The 17,337-nt window shown below is 36.2% G+C and overlaps 2 protein-coding genes across 2 annotated transcripts in view; one reads left to right on the top strand and one right to left on the bottom strand.

The window, feature by feature from the left end:
* LOC308265016 (olfactory receptor 2G6-like) overlaps nt 1-17,337 on the bottom strand; it is a gene marked incomplete at both ends in the record, with an annotated part of 658,093 nt that overhangs the window by 427,464 nt on the left and 213,292 nt on the right. The window lies entirely within an intron of this gene.
* Nucleotides 15,861-16,787, top strand: LOC308265524 (olfactory receptor 9S13-like; the record flags this gene model as incomplete). Its single annotated transcript, XM_080699322.1, has 1 exon — nt 15,861-16,787. One exon carries the CDS (start codon nt 15,861-15,863, stop codon nt 16,785-16,787), a length of 927 nt encoding a protein of 308 aa, XP_080555448.1.

Here is a 17,337-nt window from a genome sequence, read left to right as displayed (position 1 = left end):
CAAAATTCCTAGTGGACATATGGGAAGCGCTATGTTCAATGTTAGAACTTAAAGAACATTAGTAAAATTCAATGATGCCAAAGAAGATATATCACACTTCTGAGGACTGAAATCTGCCCACAATGTTTGAATCTGTAACTAAATAAAAAGAGATAAATACAGTCTCCATTAAAATACCAATGAAATTCTTCAGAGAACAAGATAAAAATGGTGCTAAAATTTATATGGAAAAATAAAAAACTCAGAAATGTAAAGCACCTCTGAGCAAAAGAGGAATGTTGGAGGCATCACAGTACTGGTTTCAAATTAAACCACAGAGATATGGGAACGAACCAGCATGCTATTGACACCAAAGCGGACACATAAACCGGTGGAATAGTACATAAATACAGAAACATTCCTACTGATACAGTCATTTGATCCTTGACAAAGGTGCTCAAACATACATTTTAGAAAAGACAGGCTTTTTGAAAAATGGTGCGGGAAAAACTGAATATTCATTTGAGATCAAAACTAGACTATCTCTCATTCTGCAAAAATTCAACTCTCAGTGGATTAAAGACCTAAATTTTCTACCAGAAACTTTGCAACTATTAGAAGAAAACATAGGCTCAGTGCTTCAACATACAGGCACAGAGGATGGCTTCCTAAATAGGACTCATTTTTTTTTTTATGGTACTGGGGGTAGAATCCAGGGGCTTTCTACCTCCGGGCTATACTCCCAGACCTATTTTATATTTTATTTGGAAACGGGGTCTCACTAAGTTGCTGAGAGCCTCACCAAGTAGCTGAGGCTGGCTTCGAACCTGTGCCATCCTCCTGTCTCAGCCTCCCAGGCGCGGGGATTACAAGCGTGCGCCATCATCACCATACCTGACCTAAATAAGATTCTTAAAGCTCAAGAAATGATGCCAAGAATTAACAAATGGATGGCGTTAGAAGAAACTATTAAAGCTTGAAGAGATAGCCTGCAGAATGGGAGAAAAATTTTGCCAGCTATTCTTCCAACAGAGGAATAATGCCCAGAACATATTAAAAAAAAAAAAAACTAAAAAATTTGCCACCAGAAAAATCCGACAAATATCTCAATCAAAAAATGGGCAAAATAAGAAATAAAAATGGTCAATAAATACGTGAAAAAAATTTCAACATCTTTAATAATCAGGTAAATGTAAACTACAACGACACTAAAATTTTATCTCAATCCAATTGAAATGGCAATAATCAAGATTACAAATAATAAATGCTGATGAGGATGTGAAAAAAGAAATACTCAGACACTGTTAGTGGGATCATAAATTAGTACAACCACTATGGAGGTTCCTCAAAAGATTAAGAATAGAATCACCATACAATCTACATATACCTTCCATGGTATCTTTCTAATAGAACTCAAGGCAAAATACTATAGTGATACATGCATACCCATGTTTTAGCAGAACAATTCACTATAGTCAAGTTATAGAACCAACCACTGTCTGTCAACAGGTAAATGGATAAAGAAAACGAGTTATATGTACAAGATGGGACTTTTCCTCAGCCACAATACATTATGTCATTTACAGGAAAATGGGTGGAACTGGAGAACACTGTGCTAGGAGATAAGCTAGATTCATAAAATCAAGGGTGAAAACTTTTTTCTATAATATGTGGAGGCTAGAAAGAAAAATGCAAAGAAAAGAGACTTTGTGAAATTAGGAGAGAGATGAGTGGAGCAGAAAAGGAAATAGGAGAAAGAAAAGAAAGAGAAAGGGGAAGCTTGGGAAAGGAAACAGACCAAATTAATTAATGTTATGTGTGTATCCCAAGGCATCACTATGACTCTCACTGTCATGTACAATTGCAGTGCACCAATAAAATTTAATTTACAAAAAGCTTTCAGAAAGAAAAGCAACCTTGCGGGCACCCTGATTTTAGCTCAGTGAGACACATGTCAGATGTCTACCTGCAGAACTAAAAGATAGGAAGTGTGTGTTATTTTAATTCCCTAAGTTTATGGTAATTTGTTATAGCAGCAATAGGAAACTAGTACAAAGTTTACACTTCTCCAATGAAGCAGGACACGTTCTTTTGTGCTTGGTGGAAAGCCATCACATGTCCAGGAATGCAATTGAAAGTGAGAAGGGAATTTTGTTGTGAAGTGAGTGGAAACAGAACGTCTGGAGGGGAAAATCTAGTTATAAATTGAATGTCATAAATTTTAACGACAGGAAATGTTGAAGAAATATTTTAATGTATAAATTAAAAGATGAATGATGGAAAACGCACAGACCACCAATTATGTAGCAATATACATTTAATCAGCTTTACAGAAATGTAATTGCTGTTATAAAGGTAAAGATGATATCCCATGGTTTTAAGTCTGTGTGTGTGTGTGTGTGTGTGTGTGTGTGTGTGTGTGTGTGTGTTACTGAGGGTGGAACCCAGGGGCTTTTCTACCTCAGGGCTATACTTCCAGACCTATTTTATACTTATTTGGAAACAGGGTCTCACTAAGTTGCTGAGAGCCTCACTAAGTAGATGAGCTGGCTTCGAACCTACATGATCCTCCTGTCTCAGCTTTCCAAGTGCTGGGATTACAAGTGTGTGCCACCATGCCCGGTATTATCCCATAGTTTTAATATGAATTGATTCTCTAAGTTGATTATGCTCTATTTATATAATCTCTTTTGGGAATTACCTTTTGACTAGTAAAAAGTTTGGGTCTTTAGTTAATTTTAATTTGTTAAGCTCTTTAGAGTACATAGATTTTAACCTTGTATTTGGCATGATTTTTTAAAATATAATTTTCTTTTTTGTTTATTTTCTCCTAAGTGTGTTTTATCATATTTTTGGAAGTATACACTTATTAATTATTTTTAATAACTTAAAATGTTAAATATATATTAAATACAGTTGAACTCACTTTGTTCATTTTTTACTTTAAATGAATTATCTGTTATGTACGTGAACATACATTTTTTCTAACATAGATCAATTTTCTTTCTCTTCAACAATTTCCTAAGTGATGTGTACTCTCCTTTAAAACTCCTATTGACACAATCTCTAATTTCTAATATATATTTCTTTGCCAAACTTATACTCTCATTCTATTTGCTCCTATCTGTGGTTTTACCTTATTCTTGTATTTATGACTTCACTTTCTTCTCACTCAACCTTCACTGTTCAATACAACACAATTTGCCCTTGGATATATCAGCTGACATCTAGAGACTGAGAGAAATCTACCGAAAGCCACAGATAAAAATTTCTGAAACAATGAGGTGGAATAACAAGTAATCAATGAGCTTCCACAAACCCACATTAACAGAACCCTACAACACATTGCAGACATCTCCAGAAGGACAAATCAGGAATGTAACTGTAGAAATAATATAGGAGTTCCAAAAAGGATTTAGAGTCTGAAAGAAATAAAGGATGCAATCATTGAAGAGAAGACATCAATTCAAATGATATACTATTGATTAGACCACATGGAGAATAGAATCTCACTCCTAGAAGATGATCAATCCAAAGATAAACACATAGTATATAATTTAGAAAAAACAAATTGACAACATAAATTGGACATTGAAGAGATAGGGGCCCATTTTAAAAGCGCTAACCTAAGAATAATAAGCATGGAAGAGGCAATAGAAGATGAAACCAAGAGATCAACAATCTTTTCAAAGAAGTAATATCAGAATATTTTCCAGAGATAAAACAAGAGGTTGTTACACAGGTACAGGAAACTGTTTTTTGCATTACTGGGATGGAATCCAGAGCATTCTACCTCTGAGATATGCCCCCAATTATAATTTTATTCTTTATTTTAAAACAATGTTTCTGAGTTGCAGAGGACCTTGCTAAGTAGCCCAGGCTGTCTGTGAGCCAAGATCCTCTTGTCTCAGCCTCCCAAATGCTAGGGTTACAAGCATGCACCACCATGCCCATTATAGAACCTTCTTTAGACAAAATCAGAGAAAAGGTTTACCATACCACATAATAGTCAAACTGACCAATACTTCAACATTCCTCTTACCATTAGACCAACCTTCTAGACCAAAGGTCAGTAAAGATGCCTCAGACCTAAAGAATACCATCAACTAAATAGTCTTATTAGATCCATAAAGAATATTTCACCCAACTACAGCAGAATTCACATTTTTCTCAGCTGCTCACAGAACCTTCTACAAAATAGATCACATCCTGGGTCACAAAGTGAGCACTAGCAAATTTAAAAAGTGGAAAATATTTCCCTATGTCTTTTCAGATCATAATGAAATATAACTATAAATAAATTATAAGAAGACACAGAGAAGCCACATAAACATGTGGAAACAGAATACCACACTTCTGAATGAAGAATGAGTCATAGAAGAAGTAAGGAATGAAAGTTTAAAAATTTCTAGAAACAAAAGAAAATAGAGATTCAACATATAAAAACCCCTGGGACACCTTGAAGGCAGTATTAAGAGGAAGATTCATAGTACTGAATGCTCACATAAGAAGAACAGAAAATAACCAAATAAATAACTTAATGACACACCTCAAATCCCTTGCAAAAATAGGAACAGTCTAACCCTAAGCCAGTAGAAGACAGGAAATTATTAAAATCAGAGCAGAAATCAATGCAGTAGAGACTAAAAATACAGAAAATTAACAAAACTAAAAGCTTATTTCTTGAAAAATTTAAGAGGATAGATAAACCACAAGCCAACTTAACCAAAAAAGAGAGAATCAAAACAAATTATGAAGATAAGGGACAAAAAGGAGATATTAACACCTACAGTGCAGAAATCCAGAAGATTATCAGAAACTACTTTGAAAAACTATACCCCAACAAAATGGAAAGTCTGGAGAAAATTGACAACTTTCTAGACAAGTACAATCTGCCTAAACTGAGTCAAGAAGATATAGAAAATTTAAACCAACCAATAGCAATCTAAGAGATTAAAACAGCAAAAAAGAGCCTAGCATCAAGAAAAGCCCAGGACCTTTTTAATAAAACCTTTATACTAGAGCAAATCCCAATAATCCTTAATCTATTTTGTGACATAAAAAAATGAAACTCTCCCAAGTACATTCTATGAAGCCAACACCATATTAATACTAAAACCAAATAAAGACAGCTCAAGGAAAGAAAACTACAGGCATATATAGTTGAAGAACTTGTATGAAAAACTGCTAAACAAAATACTAGCAATATGTATTCAAAAGCACATCAAGAAAATCATAAACCATGACCACGTAGAATTCATCCCAGGGATGAAAAGCTGCTTCAACATACAAAAATCAATCCATGTAATTAATCACATAGAACCAAAGGCAAAAATCACATGATGATTTCAATAGGTGCGGAAAAAGCATTGGCAAAATACAACATCCATTTATGATAAAAAAAAATCACTGCAGATAATTGGAATAGAGAAATGTACCTCAACATCATATAGGCAATCTACAATAGGCCCACAGCCAACATCATATTAAATGAGGAAAACTGTGAGAATTCCCCCTAAAAACTGGAACAAGACAATGATCTCCATTATCACCTCTTCTTTTTTTCCAGTTTTTTTTTGTTTTTGTAACTTTTTTTTTTATTACAAATGATACATATTTAAACTTTGCTTGGTACCCTCTCCTCCCACCCCCATTTTCCTTTCTCTCCCTTCCAACAATGAGTGTCCAAGTTAGCCATACTTTTACTCATATTCCGATATAGCTCTTCCATTAATCTCCCTTAGCCTTCTTCCTCTCCTATCCTTCCATTCTAGCTTTGCTGAGATTTCCCCTCCATTATCTGGAGCCCCTCTAGTATCCCCAATGCTCCCTAGTTTGGGCATATTAGAGAAAACATATATCCCTTATCTTTCTGTGCTTGGCTGATCTCACTTAACATAATGTTCTCCAGATCTTTCCATCTTCTTGCGAATGTCATGATTTTGTTCTTATTTATAGCTGAATAGAATTCCATTGTGTGTATTTCCCATAATTTTGCAATCCATTCATCTGTTGATGGAAACTTAGGTTGGTTCCATATTTTGGATGTGATCTATTTTTAAGAAGGTTCCATGGGGTGCAGAGAAGAATGTGTATTCTGTAGTTCTTGGTTGAAATATTTTGTATACGTCTTTTAGGTCCATTTGGTATATAGTTTTCTTTAGTTCTATAGTATCTTTACTCATCTTTTGCAGTGAAGATCGATCCAGTGATGTGAGAGGTGTGTTAAAGTTTCCCAATATTATTGTATTTGAGTCTATTTGAGATCTGATGTCCCAAAGGATTTATTTTACAAGTGTCAGTGCACCCACATTTGGGGCATAAATATTTACTATCATTATATCTTCTTGGTAGGTTGTTCCTTTTACTAAAAGGAAGTGCCCTGCTTTGTCTCTTCTGATGTGTTTTAGCTTAAGTCTGTTTTGTTGGATATCAGCATTTCTATCCCTGCCTGTGGAGATTCCTCTCTGGGACTTGGGAGGGAGTTGACTTGAAAGGGGAAACACCGAGCAGTTACCTGATGAGCAGCTGCCCTGAACACTGGAGCAGCTGCCTGATGAGCAGCTGCCCTGAAATGAAAGCACAGACAATTGCCTGATGAGCAACTGACAAAGTTTATTCTCTAAAATCAAGATCTTTATACCCTTCTCCAGTGAGATTAATCATCAGATCCTAGTAGAAAAGTCTAAACACCAAAGTAAAATAATGGGGTATTAAGTGAAGGACATGTAAATCACTAATCATAAGCAAGACAAAATCCTCTGTCACCTGCCCCTTTTTGGTATCCATTAGTATGGTATATCTTTTTCAATCCTTTCACTTTCAGTCTGTGAATGTATTTGGCTGTAAGGTGAGCTTTTTTGCAAACAGCATATATATGGGTTATGTTTTTAAATCCACATTGCTAGGCTATGTCTTTTGATTGGTGAGTTAAGCCCTTTGAGGTTCAGAGTTATTATTGAAATGTAACTTTTGTTTCCTGTCATTTTGTGTTCTGTCTTCTGTTTGGTATTCTGTTATTTCTTCTTTACTTACATGCCCCACTGATCAACTTCATCTCTTCTCTGGTTCTGAAGTCTGCTTCTTTTTTCTTCTTTATGATTTATTTATTTAAGTATTTTCTCTAGTGTTGGCTTTGAATTCATAAATTGTTTGAAATTCTGCTTATATTGAAACACTTTTGTTTCTCTATCAATTTTGAATAATAGATTTGCTGGATATAGCAGTTTTATTTGGAAGTTGTTTTCTTCCAGGGTCTGGATCACTTCATACCAGTCTTTCTTGGCATTGATGACTTGGGTTGTATAGTCTGGGATAATTTTTATCATTTTGCCCCTATATGTCACCTATCCTTTTGTTCTCACTGCTTTTAAGATTCTTTCCTTGGCCTCTATGTTGGTAATTTTGAGTATTACACGGTGTGGGGAGGTTCTTCTTTGATCTTGTCTTAATGGGGTTTTGTATGTCTCCTGGACATGAAGATCCAAGTCTCTTTCCATGTTGGGATAGTTCTCTGAAACTATTTCTCTGAAGAGATTACAAATGCCTTTGGTCTGTACCTCTCTTCCTTCTTCATTGCCTTTTATCCATAAGTTAGGACATTTTATATTGTCCCATAGTTGTTGGATGTTTAGGTTTTGTTGCTGTAATGACAGTAACAAAATGCTGTCGACTGTTTTTGGTTTTAAATGAATTGTCTTCTAACAGTGATATTCTACTTTCCATTTCATCTAATCCTCCAGAATTTTTTTCTATCACTGTCTGCATTTCATTTATTGACTCTTTTATTTCATTCGAGACCTCTTTTTGATTCTTCCTTAGTGTTTCTATTTCCTCTTTCATTTCCTGTAGACTTGTTTTAAAGCCTTTCATCATATTGTAGATCAGGATTCAGAATTCTCCTTCTTGCATTTCTTGTAGGTCAGTATTCATGATTTCCATTGTCTCTTCACTGTTTCTCATATTTTCAAGGTTCTCAAGCCTGTTTTTCTGATGTCTTCCCATTGTTCATGGGTATTATGTTAAATCCAGTCTTAGTAGTAGGAATTTAGAAGTGTCAGCAGGTAGGCAATACTTTTTCCAGTGGTGAGGGTTGGGTGAGGGTGGAATAGCTGGGGTAATGGGTACAGGAGTCGGGTAAGGTAGAGGATATGATTAAGTTGAGGAAGAATTTAAGTATAATATGGTAGTATTTCTTGAGAATGGAAGAAGGTTAGATAGTAGGATTCTTGTAATTAGTACAATATTTTAGTATGGAGATATGAGATACCTTGAGTATTAAACAAAGAGATACAGTAAAGGGACAAAGAGAAAGTTTTGAGAGAAGTGAGTAGATAGGCTAGAGTGAAGACGTGTGTAAAAGGAGTGGGGGTGAAGGCGCAAACAAATATGAATAAAGTAGCCGGGCATGGTGGCACACTTTTGTAATCCCAGCATTTGGGAGGCTGAGACCGGAGGATCACGGTTCGCGGACAGCCTCAGCTACTTAGTGAGGCCCTCCGCAACTCAGTGAGACCCTGTTTCAAAATCAGGAATAAAAAATTGGGTAGGAAATGTAGCTCAGAGGTCGAATGTCCCTGGGTTCCATCCCTAGACGCGCAAAAAAAAATGAATAAAGTAACAAAACAGGATACAAATTGTAACTCTTATATGTCAAATACAAACAACAACAAAAAACAACCAAAAGATAACAAAAAAAATTAAGAGCGATAAAAAAAGGACGAAAAAGTCAGGCGCATGCTTGTAAATCTCCAAGCTTGGGAGTCGGAGACAGGAGGATCGCACAGATTTGAAGCCAGCCTTGCTGGCTTAAGAGACCCTCTTTCCAAATAAAATATAAAATAGGTCTGGGAGTGTTGTCCAGAGGTAGAAGGGTTCCATCCCCAGTACTACCACAAAAAAAAAGAACAAAAATAAAATAAAAAGAACTAGCAACCAAATGAGACAACAAAGTGAAACAACCAAACAAACTGAAACCCAAATAAAAGGAAGAAAGAAAAAATAATTGGTCCCTGGAAAGGATCACCAATGCCTTTATGTATCTTGCTTGGTTGCTTCACTAAAGATCTCAAAGTAGTTTCTTTCTTTCTTTCTTTCTTTCTTCCTTTCTTTCTTTCTTTCTTCTTTCTTTTTTGTGGTACTGGGAATGAAATTCAGGGGCATTCTACCTCTGAGTTCCACTCCCAGCTCCAAACAAAAAAAAAAAAAAAAAAGAAAAAAGAAAGAAAAGAAAAACCAAAAAGAAACCAAATAAAAAAAAATAAAACAACAAAAACAGTCCTATTAATTTACAAATATGGGGTAGGCTTGTATAATATCTGAATGTCTGATTGCTGTGGTAGCTTTGGAGTATATTTCAGTATCTCTTATTTGCTCTGTAACCTATTGTCAGCTTCTGAACTCGCTCTCAGAGTTTTTGGGCCCCTTTCTTGCCTCTGATAACTTTGCGTTTAACTGTCAGGGCATCAGGAATCACTTTTAGTGAGTTCTATGCAAGTCCTGGGTTCTGTGCAATTTCAGCCTCTAGTCCACACCTCTGCAGTCAGTGTTTCTTTGCCAAGGTGTAGAGGGCATCCAAGGTAGTCTTGGAGCGATGTCTTGTGGCCCTGTGCAGGTATTGTATCTTAAGCACCTTTCCTGTGTCTCTGGAGTAGCCTACCTGGTCCCGTGGCACACAATGGGCACACATGGTTATCGTTGTGTCTGGTGGCATACACTGGGTGCACGCCAGGTCCCGTGGCTCATCTGGGTGCAAACTGTTACCTGGCAGCCCAATCTGGGGCTCTGGTGAGCTGGCTGCTCCACCGGATTCCACTGCTTCTCTGTGTATACACAGTTACCAGGTCTGGTTCTGGGTCCCTGGAGGTCTCCCTGTGCCACCACCTCTGGTGAGCAAATGGTGCTTGGGTATAGCTCGCCACCTAAAATGTTTGAGCTTTATGGCCACTTTCAAACTCGTGTTTTTTTTTTTTTTAATTCTGATTATCTTGGGACTGCCATGCCAGGACTCATGGTTTGGGCCAGCAACCCATGATGACACTGGTGGCCGGCTGTGTCCACAGCAGGACCATCACATGCTCAGGATTTTTTGTAAAGGAGTGCGAGGAAGGAATAAACTCAACCAAAAGGCTTATAGAACTAATCAAAAAATTCAACAAAGCATCTGGATACAAAATCAATCTTAAAAAATCAGAAGCTTTTCTGTATACCAACCATAAATCTACTTAAAATCCAGAAAACATTTTCACTCAGAATATCCCACAAAAAAAATAAATACTTTGGAATAAACTTAACCAAGAAGATAGCAGATTATACAAAGAAAATTATAAAACATTGAAAAAGGAAATTGAAGAAGACCTTTGGAGATGAAAAGATTTTCCATGTTCTTGGATTGACAGAATAAATATCATCAAAATGGCCATACTTCCAAAAGAGATTTAAAGATTTAATGCAATACTCATTAAATTACCAAGGTAATTCTATGTCTTTGAGAAATTCTCAAAGACATAAAAAAATCAGTCTTTAAATTAATTTGAAACAACAAAAAAATCAGAATAGCCAAAGTAGTTCTCAGCCACAAAATCCATGCAGAAAGAATCACAATGCCTGACTTTAAACTATACTACAAAGCCATAGTAATAAAAACATCATGGTATAGGCACAAAAACAGATACATAGACCAACAGAGCAGAATAGAAAACTCAGAAACAAATCCACACACTTATAGACAATTGATTTTGACAAAGGGAGCAAAAACATTGGAAAAAGATACCCTGATCAACAAATGCTGTTGGCAAAACTGATTATCCATATGCAGAAAAATAGAAACAAATCCCATTTCCTCATCTTGCACAAGAGTCAATTCAAGATGGATCAGAAACTTGGGGATCCTTGAAGAGGGGATAGGTCTAACACTGCAACGTATAGGAATAGGTAAAATCTTTTGCAATAAGACCCCAAAGGCACAAGAAGCTAAAAGGTTGATCATTACATGGGATTGCATTAAACTGAAAAGATTCTGTACAGCAAAGGAAACTATCAAAACCTCAATAGAGAGCCAGTAGAATGGGAGAAAAATTTTGCCACCTACTCCTCCAATAGAAGACTAATATCTAGAATACACAGAGAACTCAAGAAACTTGGCAATTAAAAAACATTTAATCCACTAAAAAATAGGCTAGTGAACTAAATAGACACCTCACAGAAGAAATTCAAATGTCCAATACATGTATGAAAAAATGCTCAATATCATTAGCAATCAGAGAGATACAAATCAAAAGTTTCACCTAACTCCAAATAGACTGGCAATCATTCAAAATACAAACAACAACAAATGCTGGTGAGGATGTGGAGAAATGTGAACTCTAAACATTGTTGATGGTACTGCAAATTAGTGCAACCAGTTTTGCAAACAGTATGGAGAATCCTCAGAAGAATGCTAATGAACCTACCATATGATCCAACAATACTATTTCTGGGTATTTACCCAAAAGAATGGAACACACTACCAAACTAATGCATATGTATCTATGTTCATAGATGCACAATTCACAATTGCCAAACTATGGAACTAGCCAAGATATCTATTAATAGATGAATAGATTACAAAACTATGGGACATAGACACTATGGGATTTTACCCAGCCACAATGAAGAACATAATCATGTCATTTACAGGGGAAATGGATAAAACAGGAGAACATTATGCTGAGATTAGTCAGTCACAAAAAATAATATATCAGATGTTCTCTCTTATATGCAAAAGCTAGGAAGAAAATGTGTCATAGGAGGAACTTTAGATGAAGTAATTATACATGAGCAAATAAGACCTAACTGAGGGGGATGGGAGAGGGGAAGACGGAAATTCCTTAATGTACATGATATACATTCACAAACATATCAAAGTAAATCACTAAGCCAAACAAGAGAAGGAGGGAGGGGGGAATGAGGTGGGAATTGGGTAAGGACTAATTGGATGTTGTGTGCATGTGTGCCTCTACCATCTTGTACTCCATTAAGATGTATGACTACAATGCACCAATAAAATTTTTAAAATCTCCTATTGACTTTTCTCATACTTTTATCTCAAACCATCCTTTGCTGTGTTTATTTGAATTCATCATTCAGTAGCAAATATCAGCAGACATGAAGGTGTTTATTTATCTCATTGTTTACACATGTTTTAACCCATAGCAGGTACCATAACATTTTTATAAGTTGTGGATGGTATTTTTGCATCAGTTATACCATTAGAGTTGTAGTCCTAGATTCTAGACAAGAAAAATAAATTCATTTTGCCAAGTTTCCAAAAATGGAGTAAAGACTTTAAAACTTGTATATAGAATCCAAAGTATCTCAATAAAACTTCAGAAAATATGAGATAAAAAAGAAAACTCCATAAAGTTAGTATACATTTTATTCACATTTTAATTCCAGAAATTATTACCTAAATAACATTACAATGATTTCATAGTGCTTTCCTACCTTACTTTTCTTATAAGTAATTTATGAAATATGACTTGCAGAAGTTTCTCAAAGATTATATAAGCAAACATTTTTTGTCTGTTATATTGATTACTAGATTATGTTTATCATAATCAGAAACATATAAAATGAAAGCCAGGCATGGTGGTGCATTCCTGGAATCACATGATCTGAGAGGCTGAGATAGGAGGATCACAAGTTTGAGGACAGCATCATCGATGTAGTGAAACTCTCAGAAACCTAGCAAAACCTTGTTTTAAAGTAAAATGTATTATATAATATACCTGCAAATATTTCTATTCTTGGGTTTGATTAGCTCACTAGAAAGCTAGAAAGCTGATCAATATTGGCTACAGTTGATTCTCATGTGTTCATGCTGTTCTAGATCAAACACCATGGGCCTGGAGTGAATGAAGATACAATTCCATTAAAATCTGCATCTTTGAAACTTAAAAGCATGAAATGCCTTTTTTTAAGGATTAGCATTACAATTTTAAGTTTTTTTTTCTTTTGTTCTCAAGTCTTCACCAAGGGACTTTATTCTGTCAACTTGCCAATTTGGTACTTGAGTGAGTGAAATTTCTCTTGTGAAAACAGAACCGTGGGGAATAAATCTCAGATGACCAACACTAAGGAACTATTAAAATCCTCACTCTTGTCTCCCACACAATTGTGCCCTAGACATTGCGTGTGGCATAGCTTCAGACGAGACAACTGAAGCTCAGCTAGGAAGGGAAGGAAGGCCCATAGGATGTTTAGGTGATGAGCATTTTATTAAAATATTAAAAATCATGGACAATTTGATTTTGATTGAGTTAATTTGAATTTTAATAAAGTGGCTAGAAAATCTAAATTAATCATGATTTTATGAAGAACTGAAGTTGATCTATGAAAATGGCAGAACTCGATTAAAAGAGCATTAAGCAATAATGGACTCTTAAAAAAATACCACTAGTAATAGCATAACTTACATTGTGCTTATTAAGGGTCAAGACTATCCAAAGGACTTTCATCACAGTGCAGTGATTCTCTGGTATTTCACCCACACCACTTTATTTCATACAATACTCTATGACCTATTTCAATGATGTTGAGTATCCGGAGCATTAACAATACATAAAACAGTATTTAGATCTTTCAAGTTGAGAATCACTGAAGCAATTGGTTCAAGTCTGAATTTCTGATGACATTCATCCAAAGAAAGACTGTAAGTATTTGACATCCATGAATAATGATTCAGTAGATCTTTCCACAGAATAGAATAAAATATAATGGGAAAATCTAATAGTATTTATGAATACATCTTAGCAATCATCTATGTCAAGTCTTTCACATCAGAAAATTTTATGCATGCATTTACTATTTTAAATCTCATTATTAACCTACTCAGATATAAGCCTTCCACATGATCACGTGTGTGTGTGTGTGTGTGTGTGTGTGTGTGTGTGTGTGTGTGTGTGTGTTACTAGGGATTAGACATTCTACTTCCAAGAAATATCTCCAACCCCTTATTACTTTTTGTTTTAAACAAGGTTTGCTGTGTTGCTGAGGCTAGTCTTAAACTTGTGATCCTCCTGTCTCAGTCTTTCAAGTACTGTGATTACAGGTTTGTGCCACCATGCCCGGCTTAGCTTATATTATTTTAAGATAATGAAATTCTAACCAGTACCATAAATGTTTTGCAACAGAAGATAATAACCCAGCAAAAATTCTAAAACAAAACAGTACATGGCAATATTAGTGTCACAGAACTAGATCTGAATTTTCAAATTAAAAACAATGTGAGACAATGTGGGATTGTTGTGTCAGGCAGAAAAAAAATCCATCTATTATAAGCAGTAGACCTTGGTACATTTCCTAATACCCCTTCTGAATCTCTCTTAATATTACTATGCAGTACTTGGGGCTTCTGTAAATGGTAAATAAAATAAAGGTAACTTTAATATGTTTTAGATTGATTTACTATAACAATTATCCAAAATATATTAGCTGTTTATTTCAGAATTAGGTTTGTGACCTTTTAATTTTCATATCTTCTGTTACAGAACATCCATAGTCCTTATCTGAAAAGTACGTAAAACTGGGAACTTTGATTTCATGGATATCAAGTGTTCTGAATGTATACAAAATCTGATGTGTATAATTTTGTTCCAGTTGTTGGCAAGATTTTCTACGTGTGAGATTCTCCAGTACTAACTCTTCCAAGAAAGCAAATGGACTTTGATAAGACAGGAGCATTCTTAGGCTCTTTGAGAGTTAGCAGGATTATGTCTCATTTACTGAATACCTCCTTCCAAAATAAAAAATAGTATCTACATCAGGCTTATTTTATTCAGACACAGTGGAGAGCCACAGCAGTGGTCCTGTGAAAGTTCTGCAGCTGGAATTATGTTGTACATTTACTTACCTGGCTTCACTTAAACCTGGAGTGACTTTATGATTTGCTTCTTTCGACTCAAGACTTAGGGCACTTAAGTGTTGAAATTTGTGCTTCCCAATGAAGGTCTTAATAATCAGAATAAGCACTTTTGATGTATTCAGTTCATAAAAAGCACGATAATCAAGTTCATTCCTTCTGCTGTAGGATAAAAGGAATCCTTCGTTAATTCATTCAGTACATTGGTTTGAATAGTCATTCAAGTTATAGGAATGAATCAAACAGCACAATTTATTCTCCTGTAATTTACATAAAAACACAAAAATTACCTATATATGTAGTTCATATAAATTCTAAGAAAAAATTATCCCCAAATTATAGCAATGTAAATTATTGTAACTTTATAAAATCCCCAGGAGCTTGAGAATTGAGAGTTACTAATGAACTTTAGACAAAAAGTTCTGACATCTATCCATTGAGAGAATAAACTAATCAAGAGTTATTGGAAACTAGGCACCATAGCATACTCTTGAAATCCCAGTATGTATGAGGCTGAGACAAGAAGATCACAGATTTGAGGTGAGCTTCAGCGATTTAGCAAGGCTCTCAACAAATTAGAGAGGCCCTGTTTCAAAATAAGAAATAAAAAGGCCTAGGGGAATATCTCAGAGGTAGAATGCCCTTGTGTTCAATCTCCAGTAGAAAAATAATATAAAAATAAAAAGCCTGGGATGTGAAGTAAATAAGTGAGTCAAAATATAGCAGATCCAGCTTCCACATACTATTGGTGAGATTATTTTAATACTATGTCAATGTGTTTATAGATTCAGACTTTTAATGCCAATGCTTATTAATTTCAAATTCTTGTCCCTGCAGCAGAATCACATCCCTTATCATGGCATATTGGATACACTAAACCAAGACACTATACCTAAGATCATAACCAATGTTTCTACTGCCACAGGAAGATCTCTAATTTAATTTAATTCCCTCCCACCACTCTTTGGCTGCAAACAACACAATGACAAATTTTACACAAGCCTCAGAGTTTGTTCTGCTTGGATTCAGAGGTGGTCCAGGAATACAGAAAATGCTATTTGTGATATTTTTGGTCCTGTATGTCATTGCTGTAGTGGGGAACTTTGGCATGATTTTAATTATCAGAGCAGATACACACCTCCACACCCCAATGTACACCTTTCTCCAAAGCCTTTCCTTTTTGGACATCTGCTATTCATCCACCATTGCACCCAGGGCTCTGATGAACTGCTTGAAAGAGGACCACCGGGTGTCCTTTGCTGGGTGTGCTGCTCAGTTCTTTTTCTTGTCTCTCTTTGGTACCACAGAGGCTTTCCTCCTGGCTGCCATGGCCTATGATCGCTTCATTGCCATCTGTAACCCTCTTCTATACTCCATGAACATGTCTCATCGAGTCTGCATGCTGCTGGTGTCAGGGTCCTACTTGTGGGGTATAGTGAACGCTGTCACTCAAACAACAATGACCTTCAGGTTGTCCTTCTGTGGGTCCAATGAGATCAATGACTTTTTCTGTGATGTTCCCCCACTCCTGTCCCTCTCTTGTTCAGACACCTTTGTAAACCAATTGGTCCTTCTCGGTTTATGTGGGTTTATTATTGTCAGTACCTTCTTGATTGTGTTGGTCTCTTACATCTACATTATCTCAACCATCCTGAAGATCCGCACAGTGCAGGGACGCCAGAAAGCTTTCTCCACTTGTGCCTCCCACCTGACTGGAGTGTGCTTGTTCTTCGGTACTGTTTTTTTCATGTATGCACAGCCCAGCGCTCTCTCCTCCATGGAGCAGAGTAAAGTGGTGTCCATCTTCTACACCGTTGTCATCCCCATGTTGAACCCCCTCATCTACAGCCTGAGAAACAAAGATGTGAAGCAGGCCCTGAGGAGGAGCAAGCAGAAACTCTTGTGGTGATTGCGTGGCTGTGGGTCTCATCAATCTGCAATTTGCTCCTGATCTCTGCTTTAGAAATATACCATTATTGTGTGTCTTAGTTTCTTTACTGAAGTCTGCTATCTAGAAGATAGGAGTGTAGGCTGGATACAGTGGAGCATGCCAATACATGAGAGTCTGAGACAGGAGGGTCATATACTTAAAACCAGCTTCAACAGCTTAGTGAGACCCTCAAAAACATACAGAGAACTTGTTTCAAAATAAAACATTGTTTTCGCCAGGCCTGGTGGTGAATGCTTGTAATCCTTGTGCTTGGGAGGCTGAGACAGGAGGATCACACAGGTTGGAAGCCAGCCTCAGCTACTTAGTGGGGCTCTCAGAAACTTAGTGAGAACTTGTTTCCAAATAAAAATGCAAAATAGGTCTGGGAATATAGTCCAGAGGTAAAAAGCCCCTGGTACCACCCCCAGTGCCACACACAAAAAAATAATAAAACATTGTTTAAAAAAGGTTGGGCAGGTGGCCCCTGGGTTCAATCTCTAGTACCAAAGAAACACTAAGAAAAGATCGT

The sequence above is a fragment of the Muscardinus avellanarius genome (assembly GCF_963383645.1).
Source record: "Muscardinus avellanarius genome assembly, chromosome: 7".
Taxonomy (NCBI): domain Eukaryota; kingdom Metazoa; phylum Chordata; class Mammalia; order Rodentia; family Gliridae; genus Muscardinus; species Muscardinus avellanarius.
This window is presented reverse-complemented; position numbering and strand designations above follow the sequence as displayed.